This window comes from Siphateles boraxobius, unplaced genomic scaffold, assembly GCF_051911475.1.
Source record: "Siphateles boraxobius isolate OS27281-9 unplaced genomic scaffold, OSU_SipBor_1 16, whole genome shotgun sequence".
NCBI lineage: Eukaryota > Metazoa > Chordata > Actinopteri > Cypriniformes > Leuciscidae > Siphateles > Siphateles boraxobius.
This window is the reverse complement of record NW_027508766.1, coordinates 11,245,452-11,269,231: the sequence shown is the minus strand read 5'-3', so window position 1 is coordinate 11,269,231 and position 23,780 is coordinate 11,245,452. Positions and strand designations below refer to the sequence as shown.

The window sequence follows — 23,780 nt, the reverse complement described above, 5'->3', positions numbered from 1 at the left end:
TTTTTTTCTATAATTTGTTGGTCAATAAACCAATAATAAACAATGATCAGACAATGAACTGATAATAAATGAAAATCACTGAGGATGAGAACATATACTATTCTTTTCATGTTTCATTTATCTTATGATAGTTCTGGGAATTATGGCATTTTTAAAATATGATGTTGAAGCCAATGCCTTACACATCTCTTTATTAAAAGTGATTAATAAGACGAATATGTCAAGCCACTTTCAGAAAGCATGTGAAAACTTGAAAAGAAAAAAAGAATAAGAAAAAAAGAAAAGCAAAGATATCATACCTAGGTCTTTAGAATCAGTGGAGGTGTGCATGGCCTCTGTTAGTGTCTCCTTGGGTGCCTTTGAAGGGCCTGAAGCGCCTTCTTCTGTGATGTTCATCTGTGATGTTTCTTGGTCAGTAAGTGAAAGTGTTGTTATCTCTGCTCCAGAAGCAATTGTGCCTGAACTAGTTGTAGTTAAACCTTGTGACTTTGTCACACTGTCAATCAATTCAGCAGTTTCACTTTCTGAATAGCTGGTGAATGTTTGAGACACTTTTTGTGTAGATTTGGAGGTTCCAGTTTCTCCAGGTTTTTGCATAAAAACAGTGGGTGTAACTGTAGAATCAGTGACGGTAACTCCACTGGAGGTCTCTGAAGTTTCAGGTTCTGAGCTTGTGGATCTCTGTGTAGACAGAGGTTGGGGGTCCGCCATAACAACCCCAACCCCAGTCTCATCTTCATACTCAGAGAAAACAGTAGACCTAGCACTCTCAAGAAAAGTGGCCTCTGTTGCCAATGAGAAAGATGACTGTGTGGAAGCATGTGATTCAGCTTCGACTTTACCATTACTGGTCTCACTAGCTGAGCGAGTCGGAATCTGGGTTGGGAATTTGTCATGATCACTTTGAGTGATGGATTCGCTAAGTGAGGATGATTCAGTTGTGTGTCCAGATTCTACATTGTTTACTAATGTTACCACAGAGGACTCTGGTTCTAAAACTCTGTCTGTTGTAATATCAACCAGAAGAGATTCCTCTGTTTTCCCGACTGCGAACATTGGTTTTGTGCTTAGTGAGGCTGACAGTAAAATATCAGGTAGAACGGTCCTCACTTCAATAATACTCTTATCCTCTGGTTCCTCCATTAGTACTTCCGTGGCTGTGGGAGCTGCAGTAGTAAGCTTGTCACGGACCACATCTCCACGAACCTTTGCTTCATCATCAGCCTTCTCAGTGCCAAAATCACTAATATCAAAATCTGGAACTTTTGTTGTGGGGAAGCTTTCCTCAGATTTCACACTGACTGGAGCTGCATATGGTGTATTGATGGATTCTAGTCTGTCAGGGAAGTGGCTTGTCTTTGGTGGTGCCATGCTTGTAGAAAACATAGAAGGGGCGTCGGTAAGAGACAGGTCATCATAAGAGGTGGCCTGTGATGTGTGAGAGTTACTGGCCTTAGAAGCCTGGCCTCTCGTGGTCTCTGTGGCAAAGAATGTAGTGGTGGGCTCTATAGTTGTACCACTCTTGATTGCGACATCCACCCAGGAGGACTGGTTGAATAAAAGCTTAGAGGGGCCTATAGGGAGAAAAAAAGTGTCACAATATTTACCCAATATTTTGATCATTTGTATTATAGACATGCACTAAAACATGAGCAGACGAGTGCATTCAATCAAAATACATCAAAACATAAAAATACTATCACTACCTTTCAAACTTTTTTGGAAATAAATAAATCACTATTTATGCATTAAATATGCATTAAAGGCTTTCAGATTTTAAGAAGGATAATTGTTTAACATTGATAATAATAAGAAATGAGCATGAGCACCAAATCAGCATTTCAGCATGATTTATGAAGGATCATGTGACACTGAAGACTGAAGTAACGATGCTGATAATTCAGCTTTGACTTGACAGGAATAAATAAAATTTAAAAAATATCTTTAAATATAAAACAGTTATTAAATTATCAAATTATTAAATTATTAAAAATCTTCATTATTAAATTAAAACAGTTATTAAACCGTTAAACAATATTTCACAATATTACTGTTTTTACTGTATTCAAAGAAATGCAGTCTTGGGGAGCATGAGAGACTTCTTTCAAAAACATTTAAAAAAATCTTACTGACCCCAAACAATTGAAGAGTGGCAGTAGTTTGAACCGAATAATTGGTTATTAGCTTGCAATCATTTAATCTGATTGTTTTTGTTTATAAAAATATAACAAAGTATTACCACTTTACTTTCTTTTGTTGTCAGATGGTTACTATGGTTTGATCTACTGGTATGTATTGTCTACTTTTCGCCACTGTATCAAAAATTTTGTAAACAGGATTTTTAGATAGATCTCTGCTATGGAAATTTGTTCCGTTTTCACACAGCAGCTTGCACATTATGGACATTGTGCTTGGTTGTATGATTATTTTAATTAAATTATTATGAAACATTATCCCAGTATTGCCGAAACAAGGCATGATTTGGTTATACCGTTTCTCAGAATCGTTGAGAGACCTATATTCCTCACAATTGTTGAAACACACTTAGGTCATACATTTTTTTAAATTGTTGCAATCTGAAAGTGATTTTCACCTTCAAATATGGGTCATTTTAACAAAGTTTTCTAAGTAGGCTACATTTTATTGTATGCAATGCTTGAGTTGACGAGAATAGCTCATCAGATTACCTCGGATTAATTTGGCTTTAAACTATTCAGTGGATTCCTTTTATCTCAGTGTCAGAATGGTTCCAACAACCTAACAATTATTTTGCAAATTGAATTTCATTCACACAAACAGCTTACATGCTCTTAATGGCTGTTTAGCCCTTAATTACCCTGTGTTCACAAAAAAGTGTAATATTCAAATACAACAGGCTAGCAGCCAAGGCTCCAGCTGTTCTCTATTATCTCCAGGCTCTTTCTATTCAATCTGATGTCACCCACAAGGTACTTTTTCCCTTAAGAAAAATGCGTGTCATTCATGTGATGCATTGTCTGATGGTTTGTGGGATGTTATAATGTGGCAAGGTGTGGTGAGGGGCGAAAACATCCTAACATGTGTCATCCTAATCCAGCCTGATTAGCTCATGTGATTTTATGCACATCTGCCACTATATCAGACATTCGTAGTCATCACAGGGCAAAAGAGCATGAGAATCAAACCCTTCATGTAAGAGAAAAAACTTGAACAGCACTCAATGCCACATGGATCAGAGAAGCTTAACAGAGTTGAAACAGACCAAACTAACATAGAGGTCACAGTGTCGAGGTTTAGGGTGAACCCCAGGTCCATTACTTATCACAGCAGTCAGTGGCTGTCATTCTGGATGAGTGCCCTGCCTGGCAGGGGGTAGGTTGTCTAAATTAACCTCAGTTGAAAAGATAAACCCCCAGGTCAGGGGTTAGCGAGACGCACTGATTTTAGCTCTGGTAGTAGCCCTCTCCTTTATCCGCATGTCTGTTCAGATAAGTGCTGGTGCAAATGACAGGAAGAACTGAAAGTCTGACAGTGTAAAGAGTCAGAAAAAAAGGAGCAGGTAACACCTACGCACTTTTTTATGTTTGTTGATGGCTATAGGTCTTTACTGTGCATCTGAAAAAGGTATTACAGAAAGGGTATTAGCTCTGTATTTTACAACTGAAGGCCAGATTTACTTACAGCTTGCTCCAGCGCAAACTCTCTATTGGCATTAAAAAAACACTCAGGATATACTAAAGACATGCAGTGAAAACATTTGAGCTGAAAAGGCATGGACGTGGTTATTTTTACGGCTGACCTTTTGCATATGCATTTGTAGGAGTTTCAAAATGTATGGGAGGAGAGTATCTTGCCAGTATGGCATTACTATGGTTTGTGCCACTCAGTTTACTGATATTTGCACCCTTATTTAACGTCAGATGCTAATTTGCGTTGCTCTTGGTAGATTGCGTTGGTCATTACGGAAATGATCCGGCTACGTCTGTGTTCTTTAATTTGCATGTCATCAGTAGATCACACGCACAACTTTCCACTCCCATCAGCACTTTTTCTGGAATTGCGTTCTCACGTTAATTTGCCCTGTTTAGTAAATCTAGCGCACAATGTTCTTTGACGAATGGCTTAGATAAACATTAAAGGGATCATCATTTACTCACTCTCAGGTTGTTCCAAATCTGTTGATAGAACAGTTGTTGGGCCCCATTGACTTCCATAGTATGGGGCGAAAAAATACTATGGAATTTAAAAGGGCCCATTAACTGTTTGGTTACCAATATTTTTCAAAATATGTTCTTTTGAGTTCAGGAGAGAAAAGAAATCCAGACATGGTTGGAACAACTTAAGGGTGAGTAAATTATGACAGAATTTTCATTTTTGGGTGAACTATCCTTTTAATGGCGACTCAAATAAAGGAATCCTTACCTTTCAGCGACAATTGTATATGCATTAACTAGACGTGCATGATTTTTTTTTAATCAAGAATTGAGCTAAAGTAGGACAATCTATAATTCCATTGTTGTCAGATTTTATTGTTGATCTATATCTTGATAAATAATTTTGGAGATTTTGTTTTTTGCCTGATACTATGGATGCACTATTTTTAAAAACTGGCTAGTACTGCTAAAATTATTATTTTTATGCCAAGATCGATAACCGATGGCTGATAATAAAATTAGGCATCAAAACATTATAATGCACAATATGAAAAAAGCATATTCATTTTGAGAAGTACATTTACCAGTGTTTTTAAATTATTAGTGTTTTTAAAGATTAACTTTAGGTTAGCATTTGATGAAAGGAAAGGTTATTGAAATGTAAAAACGTGAAAATTACATTTTAATATTATAATTTAAATATCCAGTACTGTTTGCTAAATAAATAAATAAAAACTCTAATAACAGTCATACCATAATACTTATTATATGTCTTGCATCTCTACCTGCAATTAAAATAGCTGCTCAGAGCCATTAGACAAGTTAGCTCTAGACTAACTTGACTTTTACGTGTCTCAGTGCTCTTTATCTTTTGAGAATGATGCCCCTCGTTGCATAATAGTGTTCTTATGAGGTCATCTCATCTTGGCCAATGAGAACATCAAGTATTTCTGAAGTCTCAGTACCTACAACACCACAAAGCAAAGTCTGACAAGCATCTGCCATTTTGCCATGAAGCACTACAGTGGCATAACGGACCTCTGAGTGTTTAAACCTTCTTGTTAACCAAGCCCAGTGTGGTTTCCTTAGAAACGGGCGGCAACCCAGAATGCAGTGAGTGAGGTCAGTGAATCGCTGGAGAATGAGCTACTCTCATGTAAACTTTTCCATACTCTGCATCTCAACCTAAAAGAACCTAAATTAACAAAAAGCGGTGCTCTCTAACTAATATTCTGCTTTGATTTACTGCCGTTAAGAGGCCTACACAGTAAGTCTGGAGCTCAGGTTTACGTGTGTAATGGGATAAGGGCTTCAGTTTTATGCTTGCTTTGAGAAATGACGTCAAAGCAGCTGGTAAAGTGGCTGTTCTTGCAACCATTCAGGTGTTCGTTTATTACACCATAAAACACTTCATGAGCTCAGTGAAAAGCCTTTACCTTTGAAACAGTATGCTCCTAGCCTCATACTGGGATCAGGGAAGCCTGTTTGGTTTCGGTAGCGGTACAAGGTGCGGACACCCAGCAGGCCACCACCACACTGACTTCTGGGTACTGAGACAGGGTGGCGGGCACTGCCATCAGACAGCCATCCATAATCGCATCGGTCAAGGCCCTGTCTCCAGGCAGCGTGGAGTTGACCAGGTGAGGCCAGCTCTGCATTCTTGCTTTCACACTCCGCCTTGGCCTCAGCAAAGGTCATCTTTTGCATTGTGGGCGCAAAGTAAACATTGCCTGGAGTAAAAACATGAAAGAAACATTAAATATCTGAAATTGGCTGCATTTTGAGTTTGTCATAAAAACAGCTTACATGTTAAAAAGCAATAATCATCATTATTAAAGTCTTGCTAACACATAAATGTCAAAGTGCCAGTCAATGAATCAAAACCCAGATCTTGGATATGGGAGGAGGGGGAATACCCTGAATAATATGACAAACGCAAATTAATTAAATAGCTTTCAGAAAATAAAATAAAAATATTCAAGCAAATGCTGTGGTGAATAGGATGAAAATAAAAACGAGGGGGAGCTGTTTTCGTGCAGCCTTGGGTGTTGCTTTCAAAAGCTAGAACTGAGGTTTTAATGACGTCTAAGTAATTAACAGCAGAACAGTAAAGACATTCCCAAATCTTCTTTTGTGAGGGAATGAGACATATTAAACACCACAGTATACAACAGGGTGTTCATTTTATGAATCAATTTTCCATTTGCTCTTTCTGATGTTAGTTGTTTTTCATGTATTTGTCACAACACTGAACTGAATATAGCACTCAATATTAAGTATACTAATACTCCTGACAATATATGAGAAAAAATAATTTGAAATATTGTTATTTATTGGTCATTCTGGCTTTTGAAAGAACTAGAATCTTCTACAAACAACAATTTATCATTATTATTAGAAAGTTACTTTAAATATATGTATGTAATTTTTAAAAGAATACTACCATGCAAACTATCAGCTATCAAATAAAACGGTAACACTTTACAATAAGGTTCATTAGTTAACATTAGTTCATGTATTAACTAACATGACCAAACAATGAGCAATACATTTGTTACGGTATTAATTAATCTTTGTTAATGTTAGTTAATAAAAATCCAGCTGTTCAATGTTTGTTCATGTTAGTTCATGGTGCATTAACTAATTTTAACAAATGCAACCTTTGATTTTAATAATGTATTAGTAAAAATTGAAATTAACATTAAATAAGATTAATTAATGCTGTAGAAGTATTGTTTGTTCATAGTTCAAGTTACCAGAGGTAGTTAACTACTGTTAACTAATGAACCTTATTGTAAAGTGTTACCAATAAAACTACTGACAGGATGTTCTGATAAGCTGATGTACACTCGGCAAAACAAGTTTATGTTCACATTAGACTTGGGATTGAAAAGAAACTCAGATTTGCATTTAGGATAGCTTCCACTTCAATGTTTAATACCACAGATGTTCATTGCCAATATGGTTGATATTCATTTTTGGTCATGACCGCAGTTTAAAACCACATGAAATATGTCAGCATAGAGCAAATATAACAGATAAACTTCAGCTCTTTCACATTACCACAGGACTGTTGGCCTTGTCAAGAAGTTTTATTTTATTTTATTTTGAAAAGAAATAAGTTGTAAGAAATAACTAAATACTAAACTCTTACCCTCAAGCTTATCCACATAGCAGAACACATCGAAGGTCTCTGTGGGCCTGCGTTTGCCATAAGACCTGACACCAGGTTTTCCAGGCAAATTTCCAAAGCAGCCAGGCCTTGGTCTAGTGATTGGATATCTACAGATAGAAACAATCCACACAGAGAGACAAGTTTCTCACGACTGAAAAATAGTACACAATTATAATTTGTTTAGCTTTTGCAATTTCCTTTTTGTATCAACATGTTGACATATTGTTTAGTACTTATTACTGAGATTGCCCAGTAGAGAACATAGAAGTGCAGGTCGTTTGTGTGTGCGCACGTCTGTGTGTGTGTGTGTGTGTGTGTGTGTGTGTGTGTGTGTGTGTGTGTGTGTGTGTGTGTGTGTGTGTGTGTGTGTGTGTGTGTGTGTGTGTGTGTGTGTGTGTGTGTGTGTGTGTGTGTGTGTGTGTGTGTGTTGCTTCTAACCTCACTGTTTGATCTGCAATCCAGCCAGCATCACACTGGTCAAATCCATCCTCATGAGCAGCTCTTAGCTGTTCTGCTGTAGCAATGGTGGCTCCGACATCGCTGCAGGTCTGCACAGCTTGTGCATAGTTCAGAATGTATCTGCTGACCTTTGACCTGTAGTGAAACACCACGCCTGTTCAAAAGACCAAATAAAACAAACAAAAATTAACATCTCCTAACAAAGACCATTCCATCCATTAACAGTTTCATTAAATAGGGGCATATTGTATTACTGCCATTGTTGTCAGTGACCGCCATACATTTGAAGACTAATACAAACTTCTTTAGTCCCGAAGAGGTCTGCAAGTTGCTTATAAACAAATTAATAAAGCAAGCAGTGTTGGGACATTCATTTGAACGAGGGGACATTCCATCCACCCCCATAATTGTCGCTTTGAAAAAAATTCAAATTAAATGAGTAATGGATCTAATTAAAATGGCAGTGTGTCTTTGCTAAGAGCAGGGTGGTGCTGCAATTCTAGAGCCAAAGCAGTTCAGGGATGACCCATCCCATCCTTTCACATGGCCTGTGCATAAATCATCCTATACAAGATGTCTCCCAGTGTCAAGATGCAACACAGTGTATCCAAGCAGAGGGAAGACATTAAGAGAGGAAAAGTTTATTGGAGTGCATTTCACTTTTTACGCTGTAACATTATTCTGGGAGGATCTAAAACAACCTTAAAATCCCTCAACAATTTAGATAATCTGTGTTTGCGGGTTTTCTCCCATCAACAGTTCCACTTAACAGACTCAACTTTCATTTAACTATAATTTACTTTGGTTATGACTGTCAATTTCCCATATTGGCAGCATATGTGCTTCACAGACAACAGTGGCGTAATCTTTAAAATTTGAGAGAAAGCGAGAAGACTAAGGTATTAAAACAATCTTACCATCAACATTTAAACTAACTGTGTCTTGCGTGTCCTCAATCCCAAACATTACTTCACAGCGGTATGTTCCAGCATCACTTGCCCGGAGCTTCACCATAGTTAGAGAAGCATCGCCAATGTCTTCCGGGTGACTCTGCACAGATACGCGACCCCTGTGCCCCGAACCAATCTTAATGACGCCGTTCTGGGTGACAAGAACAGTCGACTCCACACCCCCCTCAATTTTTGTCCATTTGATGCGCAGGTAATCTGTTCCGGAGGCATTTCTGTTTCTAGGTCCAACAGTTGGGATGATGGAGAAGTAACATGGAAGGGTCACTTTCCCGGACAACAAGCCGCTGACGGGACGCATCTCCAATAATGTGCTAGAGACTGAGAGAATGAAAGGCATGAGACGTATACACACAGCTGCATCCACCGCAAAGCACAGGAAATCATGCCTCACAGTGTTTATGATAATTGAGCTAAGAATTTTTTTACTGCCTCTGTGAAGCCTAAGGGTAAGTATACCAGATACTATTTTCCTGTAGAAGGACAGATAACCTTGAACGGGGGACGCTGAATGGATCATAACTGTCAGAAAAATCACTATACGCTCGGACCAACAATGTGAGAAATGCTTTGGACAGGTGGGATTACCCCTGAGGGTAGCATACCACCGTGTGTGAGCATGGCCTCAGAGTGATGAAGTCAAGCCATCTGTTTGCACCAGACTACAAGAAGTTCCTAATTAAAAGGTATAGGTGCCTGGAAGTAAACCATTAGTGGCAGCTAGGGGACAACAGTTGTGGGAATGTAGGGTCTGCTCCACAACAGTTTGACCATTTCGGGAGATCCATTTAAATAAATTTTACAATAAAGAGATAGTTCACGCTAAAATGAAAATGTTATCATTGCTTACCCTCAAGTGGTTCCAAACCTTCCAAAGATTTAATTTCTTCTCTTGAACACAAACATATATTTCAAAGAATGTAGGTATCCAGACTGTTGATGGCACCCATTTACTTCCATAGTAGAAAAAAAAATACTATGGAAGTCAATTGGTGCTGTCAACTGTCTGGTTACCAACATTGTTTCATCATCTTTTGTGTTCAAAAAGAAACGCATATGGGTATGGAACAGCATGAGGGTGAGTAAATGGTGACAAAAAATAAATAATTTTTTGGGGTGAACTATCCCTTTAAGTTGATTTTTGTTATCAAATTAGCCCTAAAAACAGAACAAAAAAGAAAAGCATGACTACATTAATTTAGACACATGTAAACGTCAGTCTTGCATGAATAAATCCAATTTCAAGTATTACATTCACCAGATAAATACTTTTGAAATAGTAAAAATAAATAAATGAAAAGCTTACCTGGTCCAGTCGTTGTTTGGTAGAAGCAGATCAACCACAATATGTGTCTTATATTTAGCAACATCTTCATGGCTAGGAGGTGAAGAGAAGAATCATTGATTTGATAAATCACTAAAATCTAGAAGTAAACTGAGCTGAATGACTGAGACATTTGCTATCTATTAAGCCTCGTATTTGCTGAACGGCGTTTCTCATCTCACTGGGGATGTGGTGGCCATACAGAGTGCTTCCTCTCAGAGGGTGGGTGGCGGAATTGAGTATTCAGTTGTTATAATCCCCTGCGGGGGGTGAGGCACAAACTTTTGCCACCACACCACTACAAATGTTGGGCTCGTAAAACAACCAGCTTAGATTAGAGATAGGCTATAATTAAAATATAGCTTAGCCTACTACTGTGAAAGTTAAAAGACGTTGATATAGGTGAAAATTAGGATTTGTTTCATTGTTTCTTCATATAGGTACTGCCTTCATGCATTTGTTTTGTTTATTTTCCTTTCGTTTGATATACAGTGTGGGGATTATAAAAAAAAGTCACACTGAAATTGCACAAGTAGCCTGTTTTGCCGCCTCAACGTTTAAGGATAAATCAAAGTGGTAAAAACGTGCAGTGATGAAGTCATCACACTTTTGGTCACTCTGAATTTCATTAACCTGGAATATTATAAAATCGAGTAGAAATTGCAGAAATTGTGACGAAAAATGAATATAAACAAATGTTACATTGCACGAACACACAAAAAAAGTGTGCCAATATGGAAAACCTAATATTCAACAAGCAATATGGCAAAATAATCTTTACTAGACTTAATCGCAGCTACACAGAATTTTATTTATAAAGAAACTAGCCGATTCATGAATTACAATTCTCAGTGTCATCCAAAAACTCAGATGAGAGACCATCGCTTCTTTCACGCATGTCTGCGCGCTCTTGTATTTCAGTCCCTTAGCCTACTGCAACTGGAAGTTCCTCACTCTACAATAATTAAAATAGATGTCTATAGTTAATGTCTAATAGTCAAATACTAGAATATATGTAAATATAGATTCAGACAGGTCCTGGCCCTAGCATAACGGAGCTGGAAACTATTAGTCACGCCCAATGATGTAGCCTACGGTCAGCATCAGAGATGAGAACTTTTAACGAGTCTTTTGCCTACTACTATTTCATTTCAATTGTTCTTTTTGGATAATTTTACCCCTGTGTTCTGGGTACACTGAGTGAGGTCATGGGGAATTTGAGATGGCTATACTTTCGTGCGACGTAGGTTCAAATATTATAGCATTATTTACTCCGTGTCCACTTAATGTTGTAAAAAAAATATATATATATAGGCCTAATTTGAAAAACAAAAATAAATGAAGATAATAATCATTAGAATGTTGAAAACATTCGTTTAAAAAATCACATCTAGTCAATTAAATTATTTTCTGATTCAAATTTAACCATCATGTATCGTGATAGGCTATGCATAAATCGACTGCATAAGTTTAGCGATTAATAACTGAATCACTCTGACTGACGACACAGTCATAAATCAATACAGAGAAAATAAAAAATGAATGAAATACTACTGTACCTTTCCTGAAAGTCATAATTCCAAAAGAAAATAAATGTTATTTAATCCCAGTTCAATGAGTCCACATGAAACCTTCACACGTGTCCTTATCAGTTTAAATCTCTTTCTTTGACCGTGTGTTGCTTGCTGTGGTCTGGTCACAAAATGTGAACCTAACAGCAAATTCAAATCCATTTTACACTCTAAATAACTTTAGGGGATTTAGAGGAGGGGCTCACAGCCCACCCGAAAAAAAGTGAGTGGACACCACCTAGAAGGGAGGTGCGGAGAAAGTGGCTAGGACGCGCGTCACAGGTGCCCCAATTGACTAGACAAGACAAGGCACACACACACACACACACACAAACACACACACACACTAAAAGAACAGAACATTTACAACTAAATAGGAAAGAAAAGAAAGTGCCACTTTTTCGTATTCGCTCCGACGTGCTGAGCACTTAAGTAAATAAATGATACCTTGATAATAGCCTATTATAGCAGTGACATTGATTTATGTTGTGCAAATAAAACGATTCCTCAAATAGAAATTAAAAAATAAAAATAAAATTTAACTTTTGCTTCGTCACTAAGCCTTGTGGCTCGTGGTTGGGTAGACTGTGTACAGTTTAGACACCTATTTGCGTGCGTATGGGATTAGATTTCTGTCACAATTCTGCGCGCGCAAGAACACATTTTGGGCATTTTGCACGCGCGTGAACTGAGTTTTGCGGAGAAATGTTCATCTCGCAGACAAGAAAATATTTCGAGCGAACGAAAATCAATTTTGCATTTAAAATAAGTATTTGGATGTGCGCAGAAGTTCTCTTTCGCATGTGCAAAGTTTCACTTTCTTGCTCCTTTCATCTTTCATACCAGCCGTGCTCTCTGAGCGCAGACAGCTCTTGCTCAACACAACCCAGCTGCTAAATTCTGATTGGCTAGCTTGTCAACCAATCACAAGACTCCCTGCATCACCGACTGTGGAAGAGGAAAAATACATGGTGGAAGATATTTATTTTTAATGGCTTGATTTAAGTTCAAAGGTCTACCACTCGACGACCACAGTTTATTTTTTAGCTTATTTTAAGCTATTTTTTTTAGCTTATTTTTAATCGAAATCAAATCGTACTATTACTGTACATAATGACATGTCCCAGTGTTTGCTGCCCCTCAAGTGGTAGTTCTAACTTCTTTCTGAACTGCAAGTTATGTAATTAACATTAGTGAAATATGAATCTGACCGAGCTGGGGTCTCAAATTTTACACATTTTCAGAAATGAAGATGGACAGACTTTTCCCCTTTTAATGAAATAAGTGTGTAAAAACGGTACATCACTCACATTAGAATAAAAAAGCAATCAAATAAACGTTGAAATGCAATGCAATAACGTTAAAATAATAATCAATCTACTTGATATCCTTGGAATTATTTAAACAAAAACATTCACAGCAGAGATGTTCTGTAAAACAACTATCATACTAAAAAATATACTTTATTTTCTTATATACTATTTTAGGATAGATAGTGTGCACATTGGGATGCAGGCTTGTTACCCTCTCTGCAAAAAAATAAAAATCTAATTATGAGAGTAATTATATAGAAGTCGTGTGAGTCACACACCCAAGATTTTCACTTACAGTTATATTTGCATATGTTTGCATTGTTACCCACATCTTTTTCTTTCTTTTTTTTTTTTTGCAGTGAGAGGAACAAGCCTGCATACCAATGTGAACACTATCCATCCTAAAATAGTATATAAGAAAATACAGTAAAAAAATTTTAGTATGATAGTTGTTTTTACAGAACTTCTCTGCTGTGAATGTTTTTGTTTACTTGAACTTAAATTGAAGTTTTCAATCCATTAAACAAATTAAACATAAACATCTTTCACCATGTATTTTCCTCTTCCACAGTCGGTGATGCAGGGAGTCTTGTGATTGGTTTTCAAGCCAGCCAATCAGAAAGGAACAAGAAAGTGAAACTTTGCACATGCAAGAGAGAATGTCTGGGCACATCCAAACATCCAAACACTTATTTTAAATGCAAAATTAATTTTAGTTCGCTCAAAATATTTTCTTATCTGCGAGACGAAAATTTCTCCTCAAAACTCAGGTCACGCGCGTGCGAAATGCCCTTTTGCGCGCTCAAAATGTGATCTTGCGCGCGCAGAATTGTGACCGAATTCTAACCCCATACGTGCGCAGCAAGCACACGTTGTGATTTTTGCTGTGCACATGCGTATTAGTGTCCTCTTTGATCGACACTAACGTAAGCATCTCCGATCCGAAGATATCGGCAAAAGGTTTTTTTTTTTTTTTTTTTTTTTTTAAGGTAAGACGTTCACCTCGCCATGGACACTCCACGATGAATAGCCTATTATCCTAATGTGACTGTTAAATGTAACTGGTATCATCACAAACGTTATGCTGTGACCTAGAACCTTTTTTTTTTTTTTTTGCTGCTCCCTAAAACTGGCCTAGCCTCTTTCATGGTATTGTGGCAAGGTCATTGCACAATCTAGATAAATGTGCGAGGTGGCCAGCGGGGGACAGTTGAGACACACGTGACACGTGTATCAACTGTACCCCGCGATAGAGTTCTATTACGAAACACTGTTTAGTTGTTCAGTGTTATGATAACAGGTAAAAAGTCGTAATTAGCCAGCATATGACGCAAATGAAAATAAAATTTGATATTTGTGATATTTAAACGGTGTATTATTAATGAATATATTAAATATATTGTTCCTGTTTTAAACATTTTAACCAGTGCTAATTTAAATAAAATGAATGAATTTAAATGGATGAATAAACAAACATGTTGCCTAATTGTTATTTTCTTTATTTGTCTTTATTTATTATATTGGCAAAGAACCGTTAGTTACCTTTACATCATTAAAAATGGGTGTCTCAACTGTACCACATATGGGTACAGTTGAGACAAAGTTGAGACAAAAAGCTCCTTATTTTTATTTGCTAATTGTGGAAAATATAAACTACTTATGGTATTATTGATTGATAATATCTTAGTCTACAAGCTGATGACTACAAGCCTAGTCATCATTTATGTTAACACACACCCAGCCATCAATTGTTCCCGTATTAAGTTGATCTCAACAGTTATTTGGTGGATCACATCATCACAGCAACAGAGAGTTGCCCCTCCACACTGGGAAGAGCCAGGCCACGCTACTTAAGCACTGGGTGATAAGAGAAAGCAACCGGATATTTAAAAGGTTATAAATTGACTCATTGAACTTTGAGGAAGGTTCACGCTGCAATAAATGACAGCGCTTAATATAAATCACTTTGATATGGACTTTACTGTTTTGTTTAGATTTGTAATTAATTTGCAGTAGTGCATTTATCAAACTACCATTGTCCTGAGAGCACAGTTTCCTTTCAAATAAAATCCACTGTCATTTCACTTCACTGATTTTATTGTTCACTTGATTACCATACGGATAGGCTATAGCAAATAATATGGAAGTGGAAGATGCAGCATCATTTAGATATAGATACTAATCACATTTTTACAGACTTTATAGCACTTTATAATTCCTACCACGCACTTTTAATCTCTAAACTGGTCGAGAGGTGCATTTCCAGGTCGGTGCTTTTCTGGCTTACTTCCTTCCAAGATAACAGATCTCATTTTCAGCTGGATAAGCTCACACTCCTCACCCAATCCCCCGCCACATGGGTCAGTGCTTTAACCATTACTAATTTCTATTTACTTCAAATGACTAGAAATAGACATGCCTGTCTCAGAAAGAATCTTTATACGTCTTGCTGACAGATGGATGTCTACTCATCACTTTTGACTTATAATCACCTAACATACAGCACATTTCCCAAAAGCAATACTATCTACAGTACTAAAAAATTGTATTAACTTGCATTAACTTTCCAAGTAATCAGACTCATTTCATATTACAATATATCAAGAGATAAAAAGAAACTGTATACAAGAACAGCTATATTGGGTCAGAATGATAAGTTGTTGATGATATTTAATTATCTAAGGTGACTTTTTTAAACACTGGCAATTATGGCCTTATTTCCAAGACAGAATGACAATATTCTTTTTTCGTCATATCACCCAGACATTGATGCTGATTCTTAGTCAGATGACTCAGGTCTTACAGGTTGATCGGCCTGTTTTTCAAACAGTGCATCATAAAGGTATGGAATATTAGCTCAAACTAGATGATAAATCAAAGGACTACTGCTAGAAATTGTCTTTTCATTCACTGGATACTTTTAAAGGAACCTTTGTAACCCTAACTGATCCATACGTGCAAGTTACATTTGTGATTATGTACAGTAGAACAGTTATAGTTATAACAAAGGTATAACAAAATGCATTTTACAACAAGCAACAAGTGATCTGTCACTTTCCCCGACAACCCTTACCTGTTTGTGTTCAGACATGCCGCATAATCACATGACTTCTGTCAGGGAAACATGGTCTTTGGAAAAACAGATCAACTGTACAAGGCATAAATGCAAAAACAATAATTATAATCTACAACTGTGTTTATACCTTAAACATTCTCCTCAAGGTTCACAGAGTGTGGCAGTTGTTCCAGAATTAACTCTGAACAGGTCTGTCAGTAATGCTCTGTTAGCTCCAAATTTTCAATTTCCTAAGCACATTAAGGGAATAGAAAGTTAGGAGATGGAGAAGAGGGGGATCATTTATACTGTCCTGTCTGTGGAAAACAGGAACTACATCACAACGTGCTCATGTAGCCACAACATTTGTAAATCACTGAAGCAGTTGGGATATTGAGTGTAAAATAAAGTAGATAGGCCACAATGAGTGTTGTTGTTAGTTGTCAGTGTGTTGGAAAGGTGAAACAAAGCATAATGACCAAACAGTGTTTATTGCATTATTCCCACTGAACGTAAATCAGACAATCATCTTTGACTTTTTACAAATCTATTACATATTGGATCTTAAATGTATACTGAGCCCTTAGTGCTGGAATTTATAGGAGTAAAGGCCCGTTCACACCAGGTATATTAGCTACTGTATAACAATAACTAAAACCTATATTAGCATCCACACCACACGCATTTTGATTGGGTGTTCTTCTGTTCATCAGCTGGAAAAATTCTAAAATTCATATAAACAATGTTGTGTTATTTGTAGTGTGGATTCTGCTATCTTAAAATGTTAATGCAACTTTTTTTTTAAATGTTGTGGTGAAACTTATTGCAGTTATCGTTTTTCTTTTTTTTTTGTTATAGTTTTAACTATAGTTTTTTGGTGTAAAAGGTCTCAATTTAACAGAAGCTCCCATTGCAAATTTTAAAATACACTATATTATACTTACACATTATAAATTCAGAGTAGTTAGCAGTAGTTAGTTTCATTGAGTCTGCTTTAAATTAAAAATGTTTGAATGCCACTCCATTTGTTTGGACACATTTATTGTTTAATGCATATATGTATTCTTAAATGCCAAAATTACAACAATACTTTACTTGCATTTGGTAGTACTTTGGATCAATACCAAAGAAAGCTCACAATATGTATTCAAGATTCTGCATTTTGCTTGAGAGAAAAAAAATGGTCAAAGTGTTACTTTATTTAAAAGTAAGGGGAAGCCAGACATGCAAATTATGTTATATTATAAATGTATATATATATATATATATATATATATATATATATATATATATATATATATATATATATATATATATATATATATATATATATATATATATATATATATAAAGTTATACTGACCAAGCCTTTACCTCTTGAAGCTGTTGTACAGTACATGTCTAATATAGTTTATAATTTTTTAATCTCAATATGTTTTATTGTAATTTGCACTGAGAATAATCAGAGCTAGTTTAATATTATAATCCGTTAATAACATTTAATAATAGCCTCAGATCATTTTCATTACAGATGCAGGACCTTTATATTTATTAATTAATATCACTCGATTTGTTAAGCACAAATCCATTGCATTTGTCTTCATTATCTTTGTTCGTAGTCAACAGTGATCATCACAAATCAAAACTACATACTGTGTTTTCCTTACATTAACAAGTACTTGTGAACCTGTGTTCACTGTCTCTGTCTGGTCACGTCTGTCTTACAGCTCACACTTGTAGGAATGTCCTTTTTGCTTCTGTCAATGTGGCCGTAAAGTAATTAAGCAGTAATTAAGAGGTTTTCTTTGTTATGGGTGGACACAGGAGAATAAGGTCTTGAGCTATAGAAATGATTGTTGTTATAGATTGTCAGTATTATCTAAAATAACAAATGTAAATGTAAGTTAAATAAATATTGTACGACTGTTTACAATTTTGTTACTATTGTGTCTTCATTTAATTTTTTTTCTAAAACCTCTAGCCACAAATTTGTCAAATAAATGTACAAACAATAAAAACTTATTTTGCAGAGAAAATATTTCCATGTACTGTGCAAAAATCTTGTTCGTATTTTTACAAAACAAAGATTTAAGCCAGTTATTTATATATTTAGCTGTAGCCTGTCAGTAGGAAATATCAGTTTACATTTCCAAACATTCCTTTTGCTATTAATTGAAATAATCCAGTGAGATTTTTGTATGCACAAGGAGTCTGACAACAACCTGTGCTCCACACCGAGATCTGATCTCTCCATCATCTATAATTACATAAAGAAACAGGGAAAAAATTAGACAGACTAAATCCAGAAGAACTGTAGCAACAACTACAAGACGCTTGTAGAATCCTACCTCCTACCTATATTTAATTATAATTCTTCTTTGAAGTATCCTTTATAAGAACTATTAGGTGAAGCAAGTGTTAGCCAAAGTGTCCTCGGTTAATTTACAGCTGCTTGTACTGTGCGGAATATGTGCGGAATATCTTTTTGTGATTTAAGAGAGGGTGACCTGAGATAACCCTATTGACTCCATTGACACCATTGACACCACTCTGCCTGTGACCTTCAATTCAGGCTTTGACACCCTTCAAGAGAAGCAGTTGATCTAACATTCCACAAATTTAGGCGTGACAACCAATTACATTCTCTTAAATTTGGCTAAGGAAAATAATTACTATCTGGTTTTGGAGCCACTGTGTGCGAGTGGGTCTATAGAAAACGTGCCATTCAGACAAATAAGATTAAAACACAGTGTAACTGATGAGTGGACTTTAGGAGAACGTCATTTGTTCCTAATGGACCAGTAATTTGGGGAAAATTTGAGACAACTCCATGCTGTCAGTAGACTAAAACCATGTGCATTAATGATTTTGAAAAATGTGAGAACATGGTAAACACGTTTTCTTTTCATGACCAGCACAAAGATCCAATTGTTGTATTTTGTCAGGGCTATGTGTATGTACTTTGAGCATTACATCAAGTATTTCACATGAAGATGTTTCACTGAGCTCATGGAGCTAATTTCCAGGACACTGAAAATGTTTCCAAGACATTAAGTTCCACCTTGATTCCAGAAGTAGCTTCACATTCCCTCAAAAATATGACAAATAACAGACAAGTTGTTTTATTTAGCTTTTGCTTCTTTTTTCCCTCTTTGGATTTTAAACAAAATTTAAAATCCAAATTTGTGGGGGGGGGGGGGGGTGGGGTTCAGGGGGGCATGATGCCTCATAAATATTACAGTAATATAAAAGATAAAAGATCTAAAGAGAGTTGAATAGTATATGAATATACCTACTGGCCACGTTATTAGGTACAGCTTGCTAGTATCGTGATTGACCCACTTTTGCCTTTCGCAACTGCCTTAATTATTCGTGGCAGAGATTCAAAAATGTGCTGGAAACATTCCTCAGAGATGTTGGTCCTTATTGACATGATAGCATCACGCAGTTGCTGCAGATTTGTCAGATGCACATCCATGATGTGAAGCCGGACATGACTCTCCTGTTCCACCCACATCCCAAAGGTGCTCTATAGGATTGAGATCTGATGACTGTGGAGGCCATTTGAGTAAGTGAACTCACTGTCATGTTCAAGAAACCAGTTTGAGATGATTTGAGCTTTGTGACATGGTGCGTTATCCTGCTGGAAGTGGCCATCAGAAGATGGGTACACTGTGGTCATAAAGGTTGGACATGGTCAGTAACAATGCTCTGCAGGCTGTGGCATTAATGATGCTCAATTGGTACTTAGGGGCCCAAAGTGTGCCAAGAAAACGTCCCCTACACCATTTCACCCCCACCACCAGCCATACTTTCATGTTGTTTACTCCAAATTCCGACTCTGCATCTGAATGTAGCAGCAGAAATCGAGTCTCATCAGACCAGGCAACGTTTTTCCAATCTTCTATTGTGCCATTTTGGGGAGCCTGTGACAATTATAGCCTCAGTTTCCTTTTCTTAGATGACAGGAGTGGCAAATGGTGTGTCTTCTGCTGCTGTAGCCCATCTGCTTCAAGGTTCAACGTGTTGTGTGTTCAGAGATGCTCTTCGGCAGACTTCTGTTGTAACGGTTATTTGAGTTACTTTTGCCTTTCAATGAGCTTGACCAAGTCTGGCAATCCTCCTCTGACCTCTACAAGTGCATCAACAAGGCCTTTTCACCCACAGAACTGCCGCTCATTGGATCATTTCTCTTTTTTGGACCATTATCTGTAAACCCTAGAGATGGTTGAGCGTAAAAATCCCAGTAGTTCAAATGTTTCTGAAATACTCAGACCAGCCCGTCTGGCACCAACAACCATGCCACATTTAAAGTCACCTAAATCACTTTTCTTTCCCATTCTGATGCTCAGTTTGAACATGCTCAGCTGATCGTCTTGACCATGGCCGTTCCCCAATAAGCGTTCTTAAGCGATCTTGCATCCTTGTGTTCTCGTACTATGTCATCATCAAATGTCAAAGTCCGGTTCCAATACTCAAGAACAAAACTATAGAGAACCCATTAAGTCCCCGGATGCGTTCTTGATATCGAGAATGCATTGAGGGCAGACTTGAGAAAATCAAACTGTTAAAAATCTAAAAAGTCTTCACAGTCGGACGATGTGCAGAAGCCTGTAAGCTTTAAACTTCTCTTGTTCTCTTCTCTTTCCCGCTGAAAGCTTGCAAATACGTGACGGCTTGTGAAAGTAAACATTTATCGTTTTGTTTGGCATCATTTTAATAAAGTTCTAATCCCTAGGTAAGCCTGCAGTACTTTTTAATTTGCATAATTATAATAATTTTAATGTTAAAAAAGCCCAACATTAACTATATATATTCATTTACACACATACTCAAGTAAAATAAAATAAAAATCTAATGATAACACTAATGCAAATAAACTTGGGTTACACTTTATTTTAAGGTGACAGTTACTTTATACTTAAGCACTGATGTACTTAGAGTTATGGTTAGGATCAGGGTTTGGTTTAGGGTTAGTTACTTGTAGTTATGCAAAATTTACTGTTATTACTATAGTAAGTACATGTAGTAATGTGTAACTACGCCACCTTATAATAAAGTTGCCAATATTTTGAATAGGTTATGACATCTGTGATATTATGTCTTATTTATTGTGCAATGGATGGTGCTGTCCCACTGCCTAATATGTGCTGAACGGTCCATTGAGCAACAAGATCACACATCTCACAAAGATGTGCTCTGTGTCCTCGTGTCCTTCCGAGTTCGTCCTTTCAAGATAGACTGGAACGATCGGTCTCTAAGAGAATGCAAGTCCATTCTTTGCGTTCTTAGAATTGAGAAACAGCCCATGTCTACATGGCTAAATGCACTGAGTTGCTGCCATGTGATTGGCTGATTAGATATTTGTTTTAACATGAGGTTGAATAAAAAAAGTGGCTGGTGAGTGTTTAAAAACAGTGATTTTCTTGGGGAAGCACAGATGTTACTTATCACTTATTATGGTAAAATGTGTGTTAATTTCTATTTTATGTTTTCTATGCATATCTTTGGTATTGCACCTAAAAGCTGCTTCTCAAACAGAGCAATAACTCACCAAGCTCAAATGACTTACAAGCCACAAAAGACTTCCATTAATTGTTTGCCTATTTCCAAGCACTCTATGTACAGTGGCGCTTTTAAATTACAAGTGCTGTCCACAATGCACATCACTGTTTCAGTTTACTATGTCACCACTAAGATAGGTTAGGCTTCTACAGTGATTAAAAAGCCAATAATCATATGCTTTTTCAATGCAAAATACGCTCAAAACGGCTCAGTGACAACGTATTTTTTGATATATAGAAATTTTCGGGGAATCCCATGTGGTCTTAAAGCAACCACCACTGTGTATATGAAACAATAAAAAAAAGACAATAATCATTCAACAGCACCCTCACAAAATAAGACATGTTTGTATGTTGCCTTGTGGATGTAATTAAAGTAATTCACACTTATTGCTGATTTATTGAAGACTCAGTGGCCCATGTAATGCGTTATTTCCAAGAAGTCATCAGCAACAGCACTAGGAGGGGTCCATCTTCAACCCTACTATGAAAGGTTTGTGTCCATTTACTCAGAGTGGGATTTCAGGGAGAGGCTCTGGTCTGACTAACACTTGAAAAACCATCACAAACTCTTTCTTGTGAGTCAAAATCATGCTCTGGAGATATTGTCAGATTTTTTAAATTCAGATTTTACTCAGAGTGGAGTAAATACTGTACATCCGAGTAAAAGAGAAAGTTAAAATCAGATGACAAAAGAATAATAATAATGGGAACACTTTAGACATTCTAAAACTAAGTACATTTGCATCTAAGTACAACTAAGTACATTTGCATCTACATGTCAGCTAACTCCATTAGAGTATTTGTAGTCTGCTTAATATCTGCTAACACTTTACTTTGATGGTTCTCCAACAGACATTCTACTTTGCAACTACAGGTCAACTTATTAACCCAAACCTTCACACCTAGCCCTAACCTAACAGTCTATAGCAGTGGCCGGCAACAGGCGGCCCGTGGGCCAAAACTGACACGCCTGCAATAATATCTGGCCCGTGCCAGTAGCAAGATTATTTTGATAGCGGCTGGTTGTGAAATAGATCTGTCATGACAGCAACAGTTACTCACAATCACTTTGTCTTTAGTTATTTTGCCTTCAAAATAAAAGTACGAGAAAGTTCTTGCAGCAATGTTTTATTTTGAGATGAATTGAGAGCTTTTCATTTGAAAAGTTCTGAAAGACATTGAAACGAGTCTGTGGATCGCTTTGTTGCAGATAAGACACACCGGCATTCACAATCATAGAAATAGAGGCTGATGGTCGACCTGCTGGGCATTGCTGCCTGACGCACCTCCACCGGTGCTTTTTGTGCTGGTGTGCTCCACCTCTTTGGGCATAAAACGGGTCATCAGCTGGGGACCACCAGTCATGGATGTTTCACTCCTTTAACCCCAGTACATCTCCTGGTGGCGGAGCAATGGCAGGGATCACTCCCTGCCAGCCCCTGCTGATGCCCTAGGTGTTACTTGGCCCCCATCCCCTATGCTTCCTCCTTAGCCACAACCAAAAGCTGCCCCTCTCTGCCTTCTCTGCCAGTTCTTTAATGGTTTTTCGACACCCTGCTCCTGTACATCCCATTTCGCGGAGCAGGCGAACCGTTGAAGACCCAACGAAGCCCCTGCATCCCACTTCAACTCTCTGCAGTCTTCTACCAGATCTGCATACTTGGCACGCTTCCGCTCATTGGCAGCCTCCATTCCCTCCTCCCATGGGACAGTAAGCTCCACCAACAAGATGGTCTTGCATGGCTCTTACTACATGATCAGGTCTGGCCGAAGCAAAGTTTCTACAATCTCCCTGGGGAATTGGAGCTCCCTCCCCAGGTCAACCCTCATGTTCCACTCACTGCCAGATGAGAGGACTCTAGATGTTGCTCTCTGGTGAGGGTGGTTGATTTTTTCTCCGACCCTTGCAAACAGGATGGAACTTCTCGTTGGCGCGGTAGGTCTACTATTAGTCTCCTGTCTACATAACTCTGCCACCTCTGCTAGCTTCCTCAACACCAGATCATGTCGCCACCTATAGCGGCCTTGGGACAAAGCTGTCTTGCAGACTGACAGGGTGTGCTGGAGGCTTGCATTGCTGGTACTGCAAAGGGGGCAAAGTTCTTCAGTGCCGAACCACTGATAGAGGTTTCTGGGACAATGTAGGGTGTCATAGGTAGATCGTATTTAGGAAGCTGAGCCTGGCTTGGGGGATCTTCCACAGATCAGACCATGA

The 23,780-nt window shown here is 37.5% G+C and overlaps 1 protein-coding gene across 1 annotated transcript in view; it reads right to left on the bottom strand.

The window, feature by feature from the left end:
- vcana (versican a) overlaps window positions 1-9,036 on the bottom strand; it is a 48,517-nt gene extending 39,481 nt beyond the window's left edge. The window contains exons 1-4 of the mRNA XM_077231591.1: window positions 8,685-9,036; window positions 7,747-7,921; window positions 7,288-7,415; window positions 5,570-5,863 (exon numbers count right to left, since the gene is read on the bottom strand). Of these exons, the coding sequence (XP_077087706.1) occupies window positions 5,570-5,863; window positions 7,288-7,415; window positions 7,747-7,921; window positions 8,685-9,036 (949 nt within the window). The remainder of the gene's footprint in view (window positions 1-5,569; window positions 5,864-7,287; window positions 7,416-7,746; window positions 7,922-8,684) is intronic.
- Window positions 9,037-23,780: the final 14,744 nt, after the last annotated feature.